Source organism: Anas platyrhynchos, chromosome 2 (assembly GCF_047663525.1).
Source record: "Anas platyrhynchos isolate ZD024472 breed Pekin duck chromosome 2, IASCAAS_PekinDuck_T2T, whole genome shotgun sequence".
Classification (NCBI taxonomy): Eukaryota; Metazoa; Chordata; class Aves; order Anseriformes; family Anatidae; genus Anas; species Anas platyrhynchos.
In genome coordinates, this window is record NC_092588.1 from 77,354,589 (window position 1) to 77,370,811 (window position 16,223).

The following is a 16,223-nucleotide window of genomic DNA, read 5'->3' on the forward strand; positions in this document are numbered from 1 at the left end:
AAAGCTTCCCCAAAATCACTGAAAAATTAAAAGAATTGAAGACAGTTACTGGTGTTGTTGGAACGCACGACAGTTGGAACCTAATGCAGCGGAAGATAAAATAACTACAATCATTGTTTGAACACACGATAGTCAGAATCTTATGCAGTGGATTGCCTCAGTGTCTTTTAAAGGCACTTCTCTGGGGGAGAAAAATCAACATTTATCCTCATTTTTCCCCAAATCGAGCAGCGACCCCTCAGCCCCCCCCCCCATACCCCCCCCAATCCTCCTCACACCCCACAGCCCCCTCACAGCGCCCCCCCCCCGCGGGCTCCCCCGGCCCCGCGCCGCAGCCAATGGGGTGCGGGCTCGGCGGGAGCCGTGACGTCATGCCCCGCCCCCTGCCGAGCAGCGGCGGAGGCAGCCGGAGAATCCCGAGCGCCCCCCCCCCCCCCCCCCCCCCCCACCTCTCTCCCCTCCCTCCCCTCCCGGCTCCCAAACAAGATGGAGGCCGGCGGCTGCTGCGGGCACCGGCGCTAGCGCGGCTGCCGCTCCTCCGCCTCGCGGGGAGAAAAAATAAAACCATAAATAAATAATTTTTTTAAAAAAAAAGGCCAGAAAGGCTGGAAGCGTCTCCATCCTCCTTCCTCCTTCCTCCTCCTCCTCCTCGCTGCTGGCCCTCCCCATGCCGTCGTCGCCCTCCTCCTCCTCCTCCTCCTCCTCTTCCTCCTCCTCCTCCTCCTCCTCCTCCTCCTCCTCCCGCAATTGTCTGCGCTCCGGCTCCGTGCATGCCCGCGCCGCCTCCTAGGTGGCTGCGGGGGGTGGGCGCTCCCGGCGCTGCCATTCCGCGCATACCTCCCCATGTCCCTGCGCCCGCCGTGGCCGCCCGCAGCCGCGCACCGCCCGCTCCGGCTGCCGCTGCCGCCGCCGCCCTGAGAGCCGCGCCCGCCCGGGGCTGAAGCCGGGGGCGGCGGCGCCGGGGCCGGGGGGGTCTCGCCCCGAGGAGCCGCCGCACGCCGCAGCCATGAGCAGCGCCGCCGCCGCTGCTGCTGCCACCGCCGCCGCCGCCGCCTCCTCCTCCTCCACCGCCGCCGCCGCCACCGCCACGGCCGGCAGCGGCGCCGGGGAAGGGGCCGAGGAGGCGGCCAAGGACTCGGCGGACATCGCGGCGTTCTTCCGATCCGGTGAGTGCGGAGCGGGGCGGGGGGGGGGTGTGTGTGTGGGGGGGGGGGGGCTGTGTGTGCATGGCGGGGGGCAGCGACATCTGCCCCCGGCTTTGTCAGGTGGCCCCGCGGCCAGGTGGGAGCCGCCGGGCTGAGCGCGCCGCCCGGCTCGGCAGTGTCCATCTTGCCTCCTCCTCCTCCTCCTCGGACAACGGCGCCGCTGCGGGCTGGGGGCCGGGAGCCGCCGCCGGTGACAGGTGCGGCTGCCGCTACCGGGCGGCGAGGATGAAGAGGAGGAGGAGGAGGAGAGCGGGAGCCGAGGCAGCGGCGTGCCGCAGGGCTGCGGCCACGGGGGGAGCGGAGGGCGCCCGGCCAGGCGGTGGTGGCGGCGGGGGGACGGCCGCCAGTCGCCCCCGGGGCTCCCCGGCCGGCGCTGACAGCCCGGCGGGGTGCAACATGGAGGGAGGCCGCCACCGTGCCCCCGGTAATGGCGGCGGGGAGGGGGCGGCGGCGGCCGAGCCTCCCTCCGCTGCTCGGGGCCCTTCCCCGGGCGGCGGCTGCTGCTGCTGCTGCTTCTCCTCCTCGTCCTCCTCCTCCTTCATCCTCCTCCTCTTCCTCGCCGGCGGCGGCTCCTCGTCCCCCCTGGCAGCCCCGGGCGGGGCGGGCGCTTTGCTCCCTTGGGCTGCCTAAAAAAGGAGCGGCGTGAGAGGAAAATGCAGACTCACCGCCGGGAGAGATGGAGGGGGATTGCCGCTTTTTGCCTGTGGTGGACAAAAAAAATGACAATAAATAATAAAGCCGATGGCTGTAAGAACAATGCTGACGAAGGCTGCCTTAATTTTTTTTTTTTTTTTTTGAAGGAAAGTCAGTGAGGGAAGTGGGAAGCAGCGTGATGGGTGCACGGTGCTGGCCGTGCTGGGCTTCGTGGGGATGAAGGAGGAGGTGTGATTTGCAGCAGGCATCCCAAAAACGGGGTTTGGAGCCACCTCTGTGCGGACAGATGGACCGAGGCAGTGGGTCGAGGCTCCGAGGGGCCTGGTGCTGCCCAGAAACCTGTCTCGCCTGACAGCGCCGAGCGCAAAACTCGCTGTCGAGATGCTGGCCGTGGTGGGCTGTGGTGTGGAAGAAGGGCTGATCTGAGCCCTGCCGCTCTCAAAACGCCATTTTCACGCTAAAATCGAAATACTGGGTCCCGGTAGTAGGCTTGCGTAGTTACAAAGAGGTACGCGTCGTGTAGTAATCTGGCAGCTCTGGACGACCCAGCCAGCTGTATTAATAGTCAGCCTCCACGCTGGTGTGTGGGCAGGGGGATGACACAGACTTGATGAGCTCGTAAGTGGTGCAGCGAGGACTTGTGATGCTGGTAGCTTCTGAGAGCAGGGGAGTTGCACCGAGCTTAGTCTTGCAGCAGCTGAAAATCTGAAAGCAGTAGAGAAAGACATCGCATGTTTATGGAAGAACTCTTATAATATTTAACAACTGGCGTTCACATTTCTCTATTTTCACGTGGAGGTGATGTGGTTCAGCCAGGGCAGCATCACACACTGGAAAAGGTCCTGGCATCTCTGTGGGTGTTTGGTATTGCGAAGAGCTCATTGAACTCTGTACCCCTACATGATCGACTATTCGATAAGAAAAGGGTCCATTAAAAGATCGTGGTGCTTCCCTTTGTTTGGACAGGAGGTACAATTTTTTTTATTTCGGTGAAACACAATGGACACAGCGATCAATGAACAAGCACAAAGCTTAGTTTGGTGTACGTGGGAGCAGACAAAATATTTTTCTCTTTACAGTATTTACAATGACAAATGCTTCCTTTTTCCTGTCACTTGCAGAGAATGTCAGCAAAGCTGTAGCTGTTACTTAAAAGAGAAAATGAGTAAAAATGTTACAGTGTTTTCCAGGAGCGGGGAAAAAAACAACCAAAAACAAATGAAAACCACAATGCCTGAACAATCAGTTCTAATCTTAGGTCAGTTAAATTGGTCAGTTGTACAGCCAGGGGGGGTGTTAGCTTTCCTCCTGTCCTTTTGAAAGACAAAGCCTGAAGCAGAACTGAAGTAGCCTGAAGAACAGCATTTCAGCGTTTGGAAGATGTTTTATTAGGATATTGAACAATGGCCATATTCACTTGAAATGTGCATGTTTCCAGTTTCTGCTTTGGTTATGTAAATGTAAACTCCCTCTGAGTTGTTGTGGAAATTGGTTGCAACTGAAACACAAAGACACATTACTGAAGGAAGAAGCTGGACTGGAAGTGAGGTGGTAGTATGAAAACATAAAGATAAGGTGTCTTGAATTTCAATTTAAAATTAGATGTATCAGAGTTGGAAGCAATGGAGGCAGCTTACTTGTTATGTATTTGCTATCCAGATCTTATTAATTGAAGATGAAAAGGCAAGAGCACCTTGTTAGATCTGTCACCTTCTTTGTGGCGCGATTAAGAGTGAAACCGCTAAGAAGCAGAGATGGTGCCAAGCAAAGCGATTACATTTGGACTGAGAAAACACAGTGGTTGTAGGAAGTGCCTTTCTGTACTATATGTAAAATGGAGATTAGAGATGACAGTGTAACTGATGGGGAGGATATGTTTTGAGCTGAAGATGTGTAGACAAGTGTCCCTTTTTGTCTAAAGTTGTGCAACTTGATGAATAAAATCTCTTAGTCTACAATTTTGTTTTATAATTCTAAGAGTCTGGGTAGCAGGGTACTGATGCATGTGTTAAGTATACAAGATCTATTCTGCATCAAAGTATTAGGTACAAACCTCTCAAAATGTATTCAAAGCTTTAACTAAAAATCATGTGAACATACTTTTCAGGAAATAAATGTACGAAGTGAAATTGAGAGACTGTCATCAAAGCATGGCTTGCAAGGCAGTAAACATACAGAAGACTTGTTTGTTTATGCTGTCTTTTCATTGTTACTGTTTTTAAATCTCCATCCTTAGAGCTTCAAGTCCATAATATTTTGGGAAGGTGGTGCACCAGTCAGCTGACATCTCTGTGATGCAAGAATGAGAGCTGTCCATTTACAATAGCTTGATTAAACTTAACATCGTCCTCCAAGCCAAATGGTTATTGCAAGTTGAAGTTCATTAATTTTGTTTTTAGGCGATGAGAACAAAACTTTTTTTCCATCTAGCATCTTAGCTAGGTATAAGAGATAGTAATTGTACATCATAGTTAAATTTACCTTCCTGGGATGCTGAAGAGGCCTGTGAATACCAGACAATGCAGAGAAAAAGGCTTGCAGACACTTAGGCAACTCTTAGCTAGACAATATAGCAAGTACCTTTATAAGGGACTGCAAGAAGTCTCAGTGGAAAAACAAATAAGCAAGTTGCCAACTGATAACTCTTTGCTGTTTTGTGATGCAAGTGGATGTAATTATTTCCTGTATGATAAATTACATCTGAGAGCCTTTGGAGAGCTGTGCGGTAACTTCATTCATGCACGGACCGATGGTACCATTTCTGAAGCCCCTGAGGAGATTCTGATTGTTACCACTGCTTATTGCAACACTCACCACATTTGCAGAAGCAGAAAAATTTACATTCTCAGGGACCTTGCTCTGGCTAAGCCTGAGTAGTTATGCACCCTATTGACAAGATGTCCAGAGTGTCTTACTTTTCCTTTGTTTTTCAGACATTTCTGTCTTTGCCAGATCAAATCCAAGCACATCTGTCAATCATAATTCAGAACTTGATCTAGGAAAGCACAAAGGTGGAGGACTTGCCATGTTAAAAATGAGTCTCTGCAGATGGCAGCAGTCCTTTCTCTGGAGGAGGTCTCTGAGATGGAAGAGGAGTGGGTCTGGAGGAGAAAGGTGTCTGAAGTTTGGTGTGTCACCTCTCCCCGACGGGAAGTTGGAGAAGGAGGTGGTTGCCAGAACAGTTTTGAATGGCACTTGATTCTAGCATTGTGTGCTTAGCCTTTCCTGTAGCTGCTGCTTATTGTAAGCTTAACGGTAGGAAAACTTCAAACTTTGTTTTGAGGTATATCTGGGCACTAAGATGTTTATGGGAGTATTTTGGGAAAATGGGATGCTGAATTCTGTCATGGTTATGGACATCAGGTTGAAGACTTCTGCAAGTACTAGTGGCTTGCTTGAGAGACTTTGGTCAGTCTGCATAAGGCTTGAGTACAAGCCTGCCTGTTGCAGGCTAGGCTGAGTAGGTAAAACCATATAGGAAGTGTTAATAGCATAAACACATTTAGTTGTTGTTTCTTCCTCTTAAATGATGAAGTTGTGGCTTGCTTAGTTTTCGTGAATAGCGCTTAAATAATAACCTAAAGATAAAAACCGAAGGATTTGTTGAGAAATGCAGGATTTCAAGTTTAAAGTGAGGAACTGTATTTTGCTTCTTCCTTGTCACCGTGTTTTGCACAACTTCGTCTTGTTGCTTTACATTAGTGTCCAAGTGTAATAGTGGCTAGGAGGGCTGTCTGTAGTAGATAATATTAAAAATGCTAATGAAGAAAATAAAATCTTTTGGAAGAGGGGAAGAAAAAGAGGGGGGATGGGGGGAGAAATGAAGAAGAAAGTATGCATGCTGTGCAGCAAACTTTTCCATGAATACTGCTAATCAGAAACATGCTACCTTGTAGATCACGGACAACATAACTTTCATACTAAGCATCAAATTTTAAAACCAAGGGCAATTTTCAGCTTAAATCCGTGGAGCAGAACACACAACGTGTCGGGTTCAGATAGCGGCTTTCTACCGAGGTTTATCCATCTCCTGCCGATACGTAGTGGCTGACTTACAGTGAGTGCAGTCAGAGCTGTGGTTGTGTGGGTTACTTGGCATGGCATCTGGGCTAGCTACAGAGTAGCTGCAAACATCTAGTAAAAATAGTCTAATAGGGAAGCCAAAAACCAAGTGTTGGCAGGGAAAACCGGTGGTACCCCACGTGGCATCTCCGTGCTCTTCTCTGCAAGTATTCGTTCGGGGCCCTGCGGCTGTCAGGAGCTGGGGTACGTTGGGGGTTTTGTGAAGTGGTGAGGTCCGCAGAGAGCATGAGCTACAAAACAGGTTGGCCATTGCTTTTCACGACTCTTATTTTGTCCTATGAGCCTCACTGGTCAGTGGGGAAGTTGCAGCAGCGTTGCTGTCATTTGGGCTGCCTGATTCAGGCTGGGGAAGAAGTGGGACCTCCTGTGAAGTTTTCAGTTGGGCTCCACAACATCCATTGTAATAAGATGCGGGGGGAGGGAGGGAGCTGAAAAAGCTGAAAGACAGAGAAATGTCCCAGCTTGGTAGTTGCAGGACTAAAATAACTACAGAAACAATACAATGGAGAAGTTACCCTGGGAATAGTGTTGTTGGATTGACATTTCCTGGAATAACGAGTGAGAGGACAGCGCGTGTCGGTGTGAGGCGCAACAGCTGCTGTGCCACTTCGTTTGGTGTGGAAGAGCCAAACCTCTTGGGGTGCTGAAGGACGGGGAAAGGTAGAGGTTAGGTTGTGTGTGCAAGAGAGGCAGAAGTCATGATCATTACCAAGAGGAAACGGGATTACTTGTAACATCTGTGACAGCTGACAGTTGATAAACTAAATGCACGTTTGAAGTGGAAGGTAAATGGGAGCTAGAGAAAAGCCAGGCCAGTTCTTGAGAGGAGTAAGTTTGAGCAGGCATGAAGCACTGACACACTCAGAACTAAGCTTAGAAAAGAGACTTCCTGCAGCTCAGGCTTGCACTGTTTGCAGCGCTTCATTGCTGTGTAGATGAGGTGGCTGGTAAGCTTCTCTCAAAGTGTTTTCTCCAGCTGGATGTGTTCTGCAGAACAAGTATGAAACTTCAAACTGAGCTTTCTGGTGGCTTCCCAAAGCTTTTCAATGTAAAACGGTTGTGAAAATAAAATCTTGACAAGGATTGAAAAGGCTTTCCCTATCCCAATATAAAGAGAAAATACTACTATCACTCTACTATTTTTCAATTAAAAAAAATGGTTCTAGTGTGAACAAATAGCCCTCTTTAGATGCAGACCGTTTGGTCAGTTTATTAATAGGCTGAAACTGCACTGTGATTTTGCTCTGCAGCTTGAAGAAGGAGATGAGATCACTCTGAAATAGCTGTTTATGGTCAGCAAAAGCGTTAAAACAGGAAAGACATGCAAACTTTGGAAATGCCCTGGTAGGTGTGTGACGTTCTTTTGAAATTAAATGATGATTTTTATTAGAACAAAGGGAAATAATTTTTCTTCTTGATGCTGTGAGAAACAAGTATCGTCTAAAAAGAAGAGGTCTACAAAAGGGCTACTGGTTAAAATGAAAAATTAAAGCCATAGCAAGCTATTTTAGAACTAATCACTAAAATGGTTGCATACTTGGTTCTTCTCATAAAGACATTTGTTTGATTTAGAGAAAGAACTTTGTCTAACTTAACATTTTTTTTTTCTTGGTGCAGTGAAATCAAAAAGTAGATTACTGGTGAAGTAATACGCATGATCTGCAAAGCTGAGTCATGTTCCTTCAGGAAGGATACTGCTGTTTTGAGAAAACAGATCACTTTCCCAGTAGTGAGGAGGAGGAATTGAAATGACAAGGAACAACAACTCAAGTGCTTTTAGCAGTAGACACTACATTAAAGCACCCGCTTTTGAATCTCTAGAATAGGTTGGTATATTGATACACAAAGAAGAGGGTCAAAAATGACTTGTGTCCACAACGTTTCACCAAACAGTCTGTGGCAAGAGCCTACAGGCTCAGCTGTAATGACACCAAGCCTCTTCCATTCACTTGTCTGCCAAATGGATGTTCTAACTCATCTGAAACAGGAGCTGTGGATCCCAGATGCTTGTGGTTGCACAGAGGAGCTGGGGCTGGCCTAATTGTCTTTGGGCATTTATTTAAAAAAATAGGGCTGTTTTCCATGGTTGTTGAATGGAGTCTTGTCAAAGCATTGTCAAATCTGTTTCATCACCTTACATCATTACTACTGCCATGCATAAATGCCTGTAGCAATGATTGATTTTTAAAAAACAAAGGCAAAAAAAAACCCTGCATATATCAAACAGGTTTTCCTAGTGTGCAATGCTCACCTGTGCATCTTGCTGCTACTTTGAATGTGGCGTTTGTAACCTGGAACTTAGTAATACTGATTTCAGTTCTTCAGTGTTTTATAATGTTGCTTTTTTTTTTTTTTTCCTCCCCATAAGAGGACCTCTGCAGAGAGGTGAGTAAATTCCTTAGTAGTATTGTGGATGGTTAGGAAGCAAGATTTAAATGATCAGAAGAAAACTGTAGGTCTCCAGCAGTTGCAATGCGCCAGTGGATTGCTTTGTCTGGTATGATTTATGTGGAAGCGTTTCAACAGGGTGCACAGATAATTCATTCCTACAAATCTGTGTAGGAGTCAAGTTAATATTATCAACTTACGCAACAGTCAGAATGTGAGGCTCAGATTCAGGAAGGTTTGTTTAACTAATTTGCCTGGGAATAAATATATAGATAAGTGTGTGTGTGTGTGTGTGTGTGTATGCTGGCAAACACAATGTTCTGTGTGGCTTGAAAACTGAGTTGGTTTGATGAATCTTAACAAAAAGTTGGGGAAAGTATTCTGGGCAGTAGGTGCCTAACAGCACTATTGTGACTAATATGCTGTGTTCTGGTCTGCCATGAAAATAGCCAGAGTTTAATCACTCATATTTCCTTGCTGTCTTAGTACATAGATGAGCAATAATAGTCATTCTTAAGGTGTCTGCAGACTATGTGAACAACTAACAGTGCATTCTGTAGTTAGCTTCATATGCAAGTGTTTAGCAATTGGAGGCTGAGGGTCTGGGATCGCGGTGAAAAGAGATTTCATAAGTGAAAAAAAATAAGAAAAATTAACAGGGAAGTACCCTATGGCCAATAAGGCTCACAAGGAAGTGTTAAATACCTACTTATTTTTATATAGCCCATTACCTCACTTCTTGTTTAAAAGAGCAAAAAAAAAAAAAAAGTAAGAAATTGCTGCATTGTTGTGCATCAGTGAAACCTGCAGCCTTTTGAGATAGTCTGGCAAGGCATTTGGTCAAAGGTTTTCTCTAAGCTTTGTGATTGTCACAGAGCTGGTAAATAACTTTGAGGCCATCAAAGAACAAGAGATGTTATTGCTGAGATTTCTTGAAAAAAATAATTGTCAAAAATTGAAGTCTTGGGGACTGCTTGTTTTCAGAGCCAAAGCAGATGTTAAATTCATGGATGAAATGGGGTGACGTGTCTTAAAATTTGACAAGAGACAATAAAGGGAGGATACATAAGAACAGCAGGAGAATACATCAAGAACATCCTGAGAAGTGAGTTAGAATAAATGGAGTGTTTAAATACTAGGCATTACTTAGCTAGCCTCTTACATTCCACAATGTGCTATGCTGTAGCCATTGTGTAGACTTGGCTGTACACTACTGAATAGAATTTTCTAGTGGAGTGCTAAGGTTGTAAGACCTTTGCTTTCCAAATGTTTTTCATGCTACTAACTTCTGGACATGTTAAGTTATGTAGCATTGGAAGCAAAGATGATATCATTTTCTGAGAACGTGAAAATGTTCCGCCCTCTTCTAAAAAAAAAAATATTTGGGTTAAGGTTGAAATGTCTTCGCTTTTTCTAATTCTTCTGGAATTGGAGAAATGGTTATCTGCAGTTGAAAGCATGGGAAAAATGTAGAAAGCTGCAGCAAAGCAAGGTGAATCGATACGTAAGTTTGCTGTGGATGGTTCCTGTTCTAAAGCTGATCAGACTTTAGACGTCAAACCCCACCCTTTTGAAGCCTCCCTCTGCTACTATACAGAAATAAAATAGGGTATGGTATCTCTGCTAAAGAAACTGAACAACCGTGATTGTCATTTTTGACAAAAAAATACATCCTTAATATCTAAGCTTTTATCCCCGACTTAATTTATTTATCTATTTTGATGACGTCAGTTAGCACGCCCATTTTGGTTGCAATTGCACGTCAGGGTGGCCGTAAAACAACGGAAATGTGATGGTTACAGTATTAGCTTATGCTCTGCTTTGCACCCCTTAGAGTCACGTTTTGTATACCTCAAGTAGCTGTTTCTGCAGTTAGGGATAGTTGTTAGACTTGTCCTGGCCTGCAGAGCTCAGAGAGGAAATCAGTGCCTTGCCGTGCTTATCTGACAGGGCTTCTTGTGAGCTGGGCTTCTGTAAGGACAACAAAGGCAAACCAACCTCAAATTCATTAGGACTGTGACACCTTTTCAGATGGAAGGACTATGTGAGCTGTAATCTCGTATCTAGTATAGCAACTTGTTGGTTGGCTTCTTGGTGCTTCAGTAAATAGATAAAGACATCAGCTTCTCCAAATTTAGCTTTTCAAATCAAAACAAGAACACTCACTCGACTGAATTTCTTGTCTTGGTGGCTTAGCAAAAAGTAAGAAAACCTGAACTTCATTTTTGTTCCCGTTGTGGGAAAATTGTACTGCTTGTCTGTTGAATTACCAAGTCAGCAGAGCTAAGGCAAGCCTGCTTGTAAGAAAGTGATAAAATACAGTTTGGATCTCGTGGCAGTTCTTGCAGAGGATAGCCCTGATGTGCTGCTGTCTGTTGGTGCAGAACGCAGTAGCATTTATTTGTTGTATGCTGCAAAGGTTGCAGTCGGATTTGCCTGTCCTTAACTCGGAATAAGGGTAATAAGGGTGTAGCTTCTCCAACAATAACCACTTGGCGTGTGTGTGTTAACTTCTTTTTTTTTTTTTTTAAGCTTGGAATCAGATGCATCCTTCCCTAGCCAAAGGGAAACATTTGAGAAGCTGTGACGCATTTACACAGATGAAGGAAGGAAATGTCCAAAAGAGTCAAAAGCTAAATATAGATCAGTTTACTGAGTTGAACTCTGGGTGGGAATTGAAGAACTAAATATAAATCCAAATTTGTACCTTTGTAACTTACATAACCGAGTAGTATAACCCTTTTCTGTTTTTTCATTTGTTAAACTTTATAGTGGACAACTTCGGGTAAAGAATTGTGTCAAGCCTTGTGAGAGAGCTTTCCAAGTGCCTTAAATACGAGACGGCACTGAGAAGAATAACCATTTCTCAATTATTTCTATAGCCCAGTTTAATTCTCTGGAAAAGTGGATTGTGGATTTTACTGTGTGGGTTTTTGTTGTTTTCTTAGCTCCGCTGTGGAAATTATATTTCCTGAGTTGGACAGTGAGATTGAGTGCACCCTCAGCAGATTTGCCAACGACACCAAGCTGTGTGGTTCAGTCGACACGCTGGAGGGAAGGGATGCCATCCAGAGGGACCTGGACGGGCTTGAGAAGTGAGCTTGTGTAGAGCTCATGAGGTTCAACAAGGCCAAGGGCAAGGCCCTGCATCTGGGCCAGGACAATCCCAAGCACAAGTACAGGCTGGGCAGTGAACGGATTGAGAACAGCCCTGAGGGGAAGGACCTAGGGAGTGTTGGCTGATGAGAGGCTTGATATGAGCTGGCAGCATGTGCTTGCTGCCCTGAAAACCAACCGTATCCTATGTGCATCAAAAGCAGTGTGGCCAGCAGGGTGTGGGAGCTGATCGTCCCCCTCTGCTCTGCTCTTGTGAGACCCCACCTGGAGCCCTGCATTCAGCTCTGGGGCCCCCAGCACAAGAAGGACATGGACCTGTTGGAGTGAGCACAGAGGAGGGCCACGGGGATGATCAAAGGGCTGGAGACAGGCTGAGGGGGTTGGGTTTGTTCAGCCTGGAGAAGAGAAGGCTCCAGGGAGAGCTTCCAGTTCCTAAAGGGGGCCTGCAGGAAAGCTGGAGAAGGACTCTGTGTCAGGGAGTGTAGTGATAGGACAAGGAATTATGTTTTTAAACTAAGAGGGTAGATTGAGATTAGATATAAGGAAGAAGTTCTTTATCCAGAGGGTGGTGAGGCGCTGGCACAGGCTGCCCAGAGAAGCTGTGGCTGCACCATCCCTGGAGGTGCTCAAGGCCAGGCTGGATGGGGTTTTGGGCAACCTGGTCTGGTGGGAGGTGTCTATCCATGGCAGGGAGTTGAAATTAGATGAGCACAGAAGTGCCATCAAAGTCAAGATAAGTTGTCTTTTTTTCTGGAGCAATGCTTCCCTTTAGGGGGGACATGTACTTTGCTGGTAAAACAAGCGTTACTCTATTTGTAAACATAACTAAAATTCCTCCTGCACTTACTATATGGGTAAACATGGTAGCACTAGGGTCTGTAACTTTAAGCAGTAGCTGTCTCCACTCCCTCCTGCCTCCCCCGCAGATGAGGGGTAAGGTTTTCTATTTAGTGTCTTCTCTTTTCTTAGTGTGTTGCCTACTGAAGAATGTTTACTTGACAGATGCATTAATAGTTGTGCTCTTGTTTGTTTTTGTTTGGTTTTCCAGAGGAGCTTAAGAATGTTTTTTCAAGGTTGTTTTGAACAAATTTTGCTGTCTTTGATAACTAAAATAGTATCTGTTCCAAGCAGCAATTTATCTGTTAAGGCAATAAACAGTTTGTAGAAAAATGACCTGACTACTTACAGTAGTGGTTCAGTGTGCCAACTGGAACTTTGTATTTATGAAGTATATTGGGATGTAGCAAAGCATTGCAGCTACTGTTCTTAAAATCTCATTTTTGTAGTGTGGTGTTGAAGTGGATTTGCCCATGTTGCTGTTCTCGCTGTGCTAACCGCTGTCCTGAAATTAAAGCTGTAAAAACTCTTTGAAAGACCAGCTGGTTAGCTGAGTTGCGAACTTAATGAGTGATGTTTCTGCTTGTAGGCAAGTTTATGACTTGGAACCTGTGCCAGGGCTGAACTTGCAGTTCACGTCCACTGAGGCAACAGGAGGGACATCAAGGAACAAGAAGATAGAGCTCTCCATAGCGTTGCAGATGGTCTTTAGGCAGTGAAAATGAAGTTGTAGAGTCCTGTATTTGAGTGTGGGAAGGTAAGCATTGGGTATACCTTGATAGTAAGGTAGAACACTGAGGGACAGCTTTTGAGTTGTCCAGGCAGCCTGAGCTCAACTCCTTTGTCTGCATGTGCTGCAGGATTTGTGTGTGTTGATACAGCAGACAAAAAGATCGATTTTTTTTTTTTTTTAATTTTTTGTGTGTGTGTGTGTGAGTTCGCTAGCAGGCAGCGTGCTGTTCTAGGCTTGAATTTTTGTTCGTGCAGTGTTTTCCGGTACTTGTCATCGGAATTTCACTCCCGGTTACCTCCTCTGCAAACACATTGTGTTCTGACTTGTGTTGCAGCTACAAAACTTCAGAGGTGAGTACAGAACTGGCTGCTCTGGGTTCCCCTGGTTTAATGAGACTTTTCTTAGGGCAGGAGAGATTAGAGGAAGGATAGCCATCTATTTCCAGAGTGGCTTTTTACTGTCTTAATTGTTGTCCTCACGTGTGTGATCCCTTCTTTTGTTCCTCTTGCTCAATAAATAAGACAGAGGTCTGGCAGACAATGAGCTCAATCACTAGGCATCAGTGTTCATCTCCGTAGGAGGTCCATTATGTGTACAGAGATAAGTAGGGGGTCATATGGAAAAGTGATGCATAGCAAGTGTTAAAGCATGTGTGCTGCATTGAATAATAAGGGTTGCACAGGCAGCTTTTGTGCTGCATTACCTAGTTTCTGAGTGCTTTTTTTTTGTGGCTGCTTCTATCAAGCTTGGTGCTAGCTCAATTAAGTCATTGCTTAGGGTTTTTATTTAGGGTTTAAGTTTTTATGAAATGCCTTAGTGCATGACAATAGATGACACTGGTTTTAGCAGACTGTGCTGAATTACTGTGTTATATCAGAGTTACTTTGGGAGTAGAAGGGCATTAGTGCATATGATATGAAGGAGGGTGGATATGTAAGCTGCTTTCTTAAAGAGAGATGTTGGTTGCAGGAAAGCATCTCTTTACAAACACAAGTTAAGTACTTTACTAGGAGGCAACATTTTTTATTTTATTTTTTTGGACTAACAACCTGAATACACTAAAATGTTAAATTTGCTAGCTTGTTCAAAAAAAATCTTGGTTTGATTTGTTTCACTTGAGCACCAGGTCAGTTCTGTCATGCTTGTATAAACTAAGTAAAGCAAGATCTTAAAAAACCATCAAATGTTAAGAAGAAAAAAGGAACCAAATGCTATGTTATGCTTGCATAAGCCTATATGTAGTTAAGATCTTAAAAGACATAAACTGTGTTGAGATGAGGGAAAACTTCCATGGCGTTACAGGCTAGGCTTCATGTGCAAAACCCCTCCCCAGAAGCACACATGGCACTGAAGGGCTTAGGTGGATATACATGGTGATAAGTGACATAAGTTACTAGGCTAGAATTTTTGCCAGCATGCAGGCAGTAACATTTCTGCTTTAATAAGAAACTTTCTGAACTGAGCTGTCATGTAACTTCTGAGGAAAGGACCCAAATGCAGACCAAGGGACGCCTCCCCTTGGGATAGAAAAGAATTATGTTGCTGTGCAAAAGCCATGTAACTCCTGTCTGGTGAAACAGAAATGGGATGAATATGTAAAATAACTGCTGCTTCATAGTAAGCTAAAGCTAGTGCAGCATTTAAATGGGTTCCTTATTGAAAAATGGCTAGGGAGATTGTTATCAGAGAGGAAATCTCCGTAGTGGCGTTGCATGTCAGAGGTGACAAACATCTGGAAATGTTAGTTACAATTTTGGTATTCGTTGTTTTCAGAGTCCTTGTTCTGGACATTGGTTCTCTGAGTTTTTGAACAGCATGTAACACAAGGGCAGCGTTGCCATCCACTTTAACAACAAGCATGAATGAGTTCTGCTGGAATGGGTTGCCCAGGGAAGTGTTAGATCACCCATCTTTTGAGGTTTTTAAGGGATGTGTGGACATGGCAGTAAGGGACAAGGTTAAGTAATAGACCTCAGTAGGTCATGTTGATGGCTGGACTTGATGATCTTGAAGGTCTTTTCCAACCTGAATGTTATTTTTTCGGTGCATTCCTCATGGGGGTGTCCCCTCCTGCTGAAGCAAATATGAAGAATTAGGTCAGGATCTGAGTCAAAGTTGAGGTTTCAGTCACACTGCTGATATTGTGGAGAAAGGGAGGGAGAAATGAACAGTTGCTCGCATTAAGGAGTAATTGAGCAATTTATATGCAGTGAGGCAGGCCTGTGGTGTGAACTGTTGAGCATCCAGTGGTTGAAGTAGACCTCCAGAGAATAAGCTCTGCTGTCCTTATTCTGTTCAGCCCAAATATTCTCAGGATTGGCACTGATGTAGGAAGTAGTCTTTGAGGAGGCAGCAAGGCCTGGCTTTGGGGCGGGCTGGAGCATATCTTAAGGTGATGAGGGATCAAAGAGAAATCTAGGAAGGTGAAGGAGAGAACTGGTAGAATTCAGGGTGAGGGTTGGTTTGTTCACAAAAACACTGGAAGCCACCACACCACCTTCCTGCTGCCAGAGCCTCTGCCTCTTGTGGCTAAGGTCTTACAGGAATAGTGGAGCAGTAAATGGCCTACTGATGTACACAGCCAGAGTAATAGATGCAAGGCAGCCTAAATTTTCACAGGCCATTTGACAAAAATGCACTGTTCCCCTGAAGCAAATAGTGATTTCGAGGCCAAAAGGAAGGTTTTGTTGTTTTAAAATAGAGCGTGACAAGTATGAGGCTAGGCGGAAGAATGGGAGGGAGATAATGGGTACCTGCTGCAGAAAACCTGAAATTGCTAGTGCTGAGAGGTTGTTGAGAGGATCAATGCTTGGAAGGAATGGGGCAGTGGGTTGCCTCTTTTATGCACTGTGCTGTTCACATGTTTGTGTTACAGTGATAGTGTGCTAAAAGGAGAGGCAAGCTGTTAATAGGCCGTGCCCCAGATAGGCCTAACATTTCTTCATACCCTGAAGAAAAGAGCAAGAACCAGGAGAGGAAAACTTTCATAGAAGGTCTTACTTTTGTACTGTAAAGCGCAGTCTTGTTGACGTAATTCAAGAATAAGTTACTGTTAACCTGTGTTAACCTTAAAAATGACCTTTTGTCTCTCACTCTTCCTGCCACCCACAGCAGTACTATTCGGGCCTTTGCGGAAAGAGCAGCTCAGTTGTTCCTGAAATACATTGGCACAGTCATAGGTGCACAAGGACCCCGGCACACAAACA

General features: G+C 45.6%; 1 protein-coding gene across 2 annotated transcripts in view; it reads left to right on the plus strand.

Annotated features, from left to right (window-relative positions):
* The first annotated feature begins 877 nt into the window (after positions 1-877).
* Positions 878-16,223, plus strand: part of TRIO (trio Rho guanine nucleotide exchange factor) — a 242,083-nt gene continuing 226,737 nt past the window's right edge. Inside the window, exon 1 of one of the 2 annotated variants that reach the window (XM_038175341.2) lies at positions 878-1,166. In XM_038175341.2, the coding sequence (XP_038031269.1) occupies positions 1,007-1,166 (160 nt within the window). In that variant the 5' untranslated portion in view covers positions 878-1,006. The remainder of the gene's footprint in view (positions 1,167-16,223) is intronic. The other variant, XM_038175340.2, reaches the window with a different exon arrangement.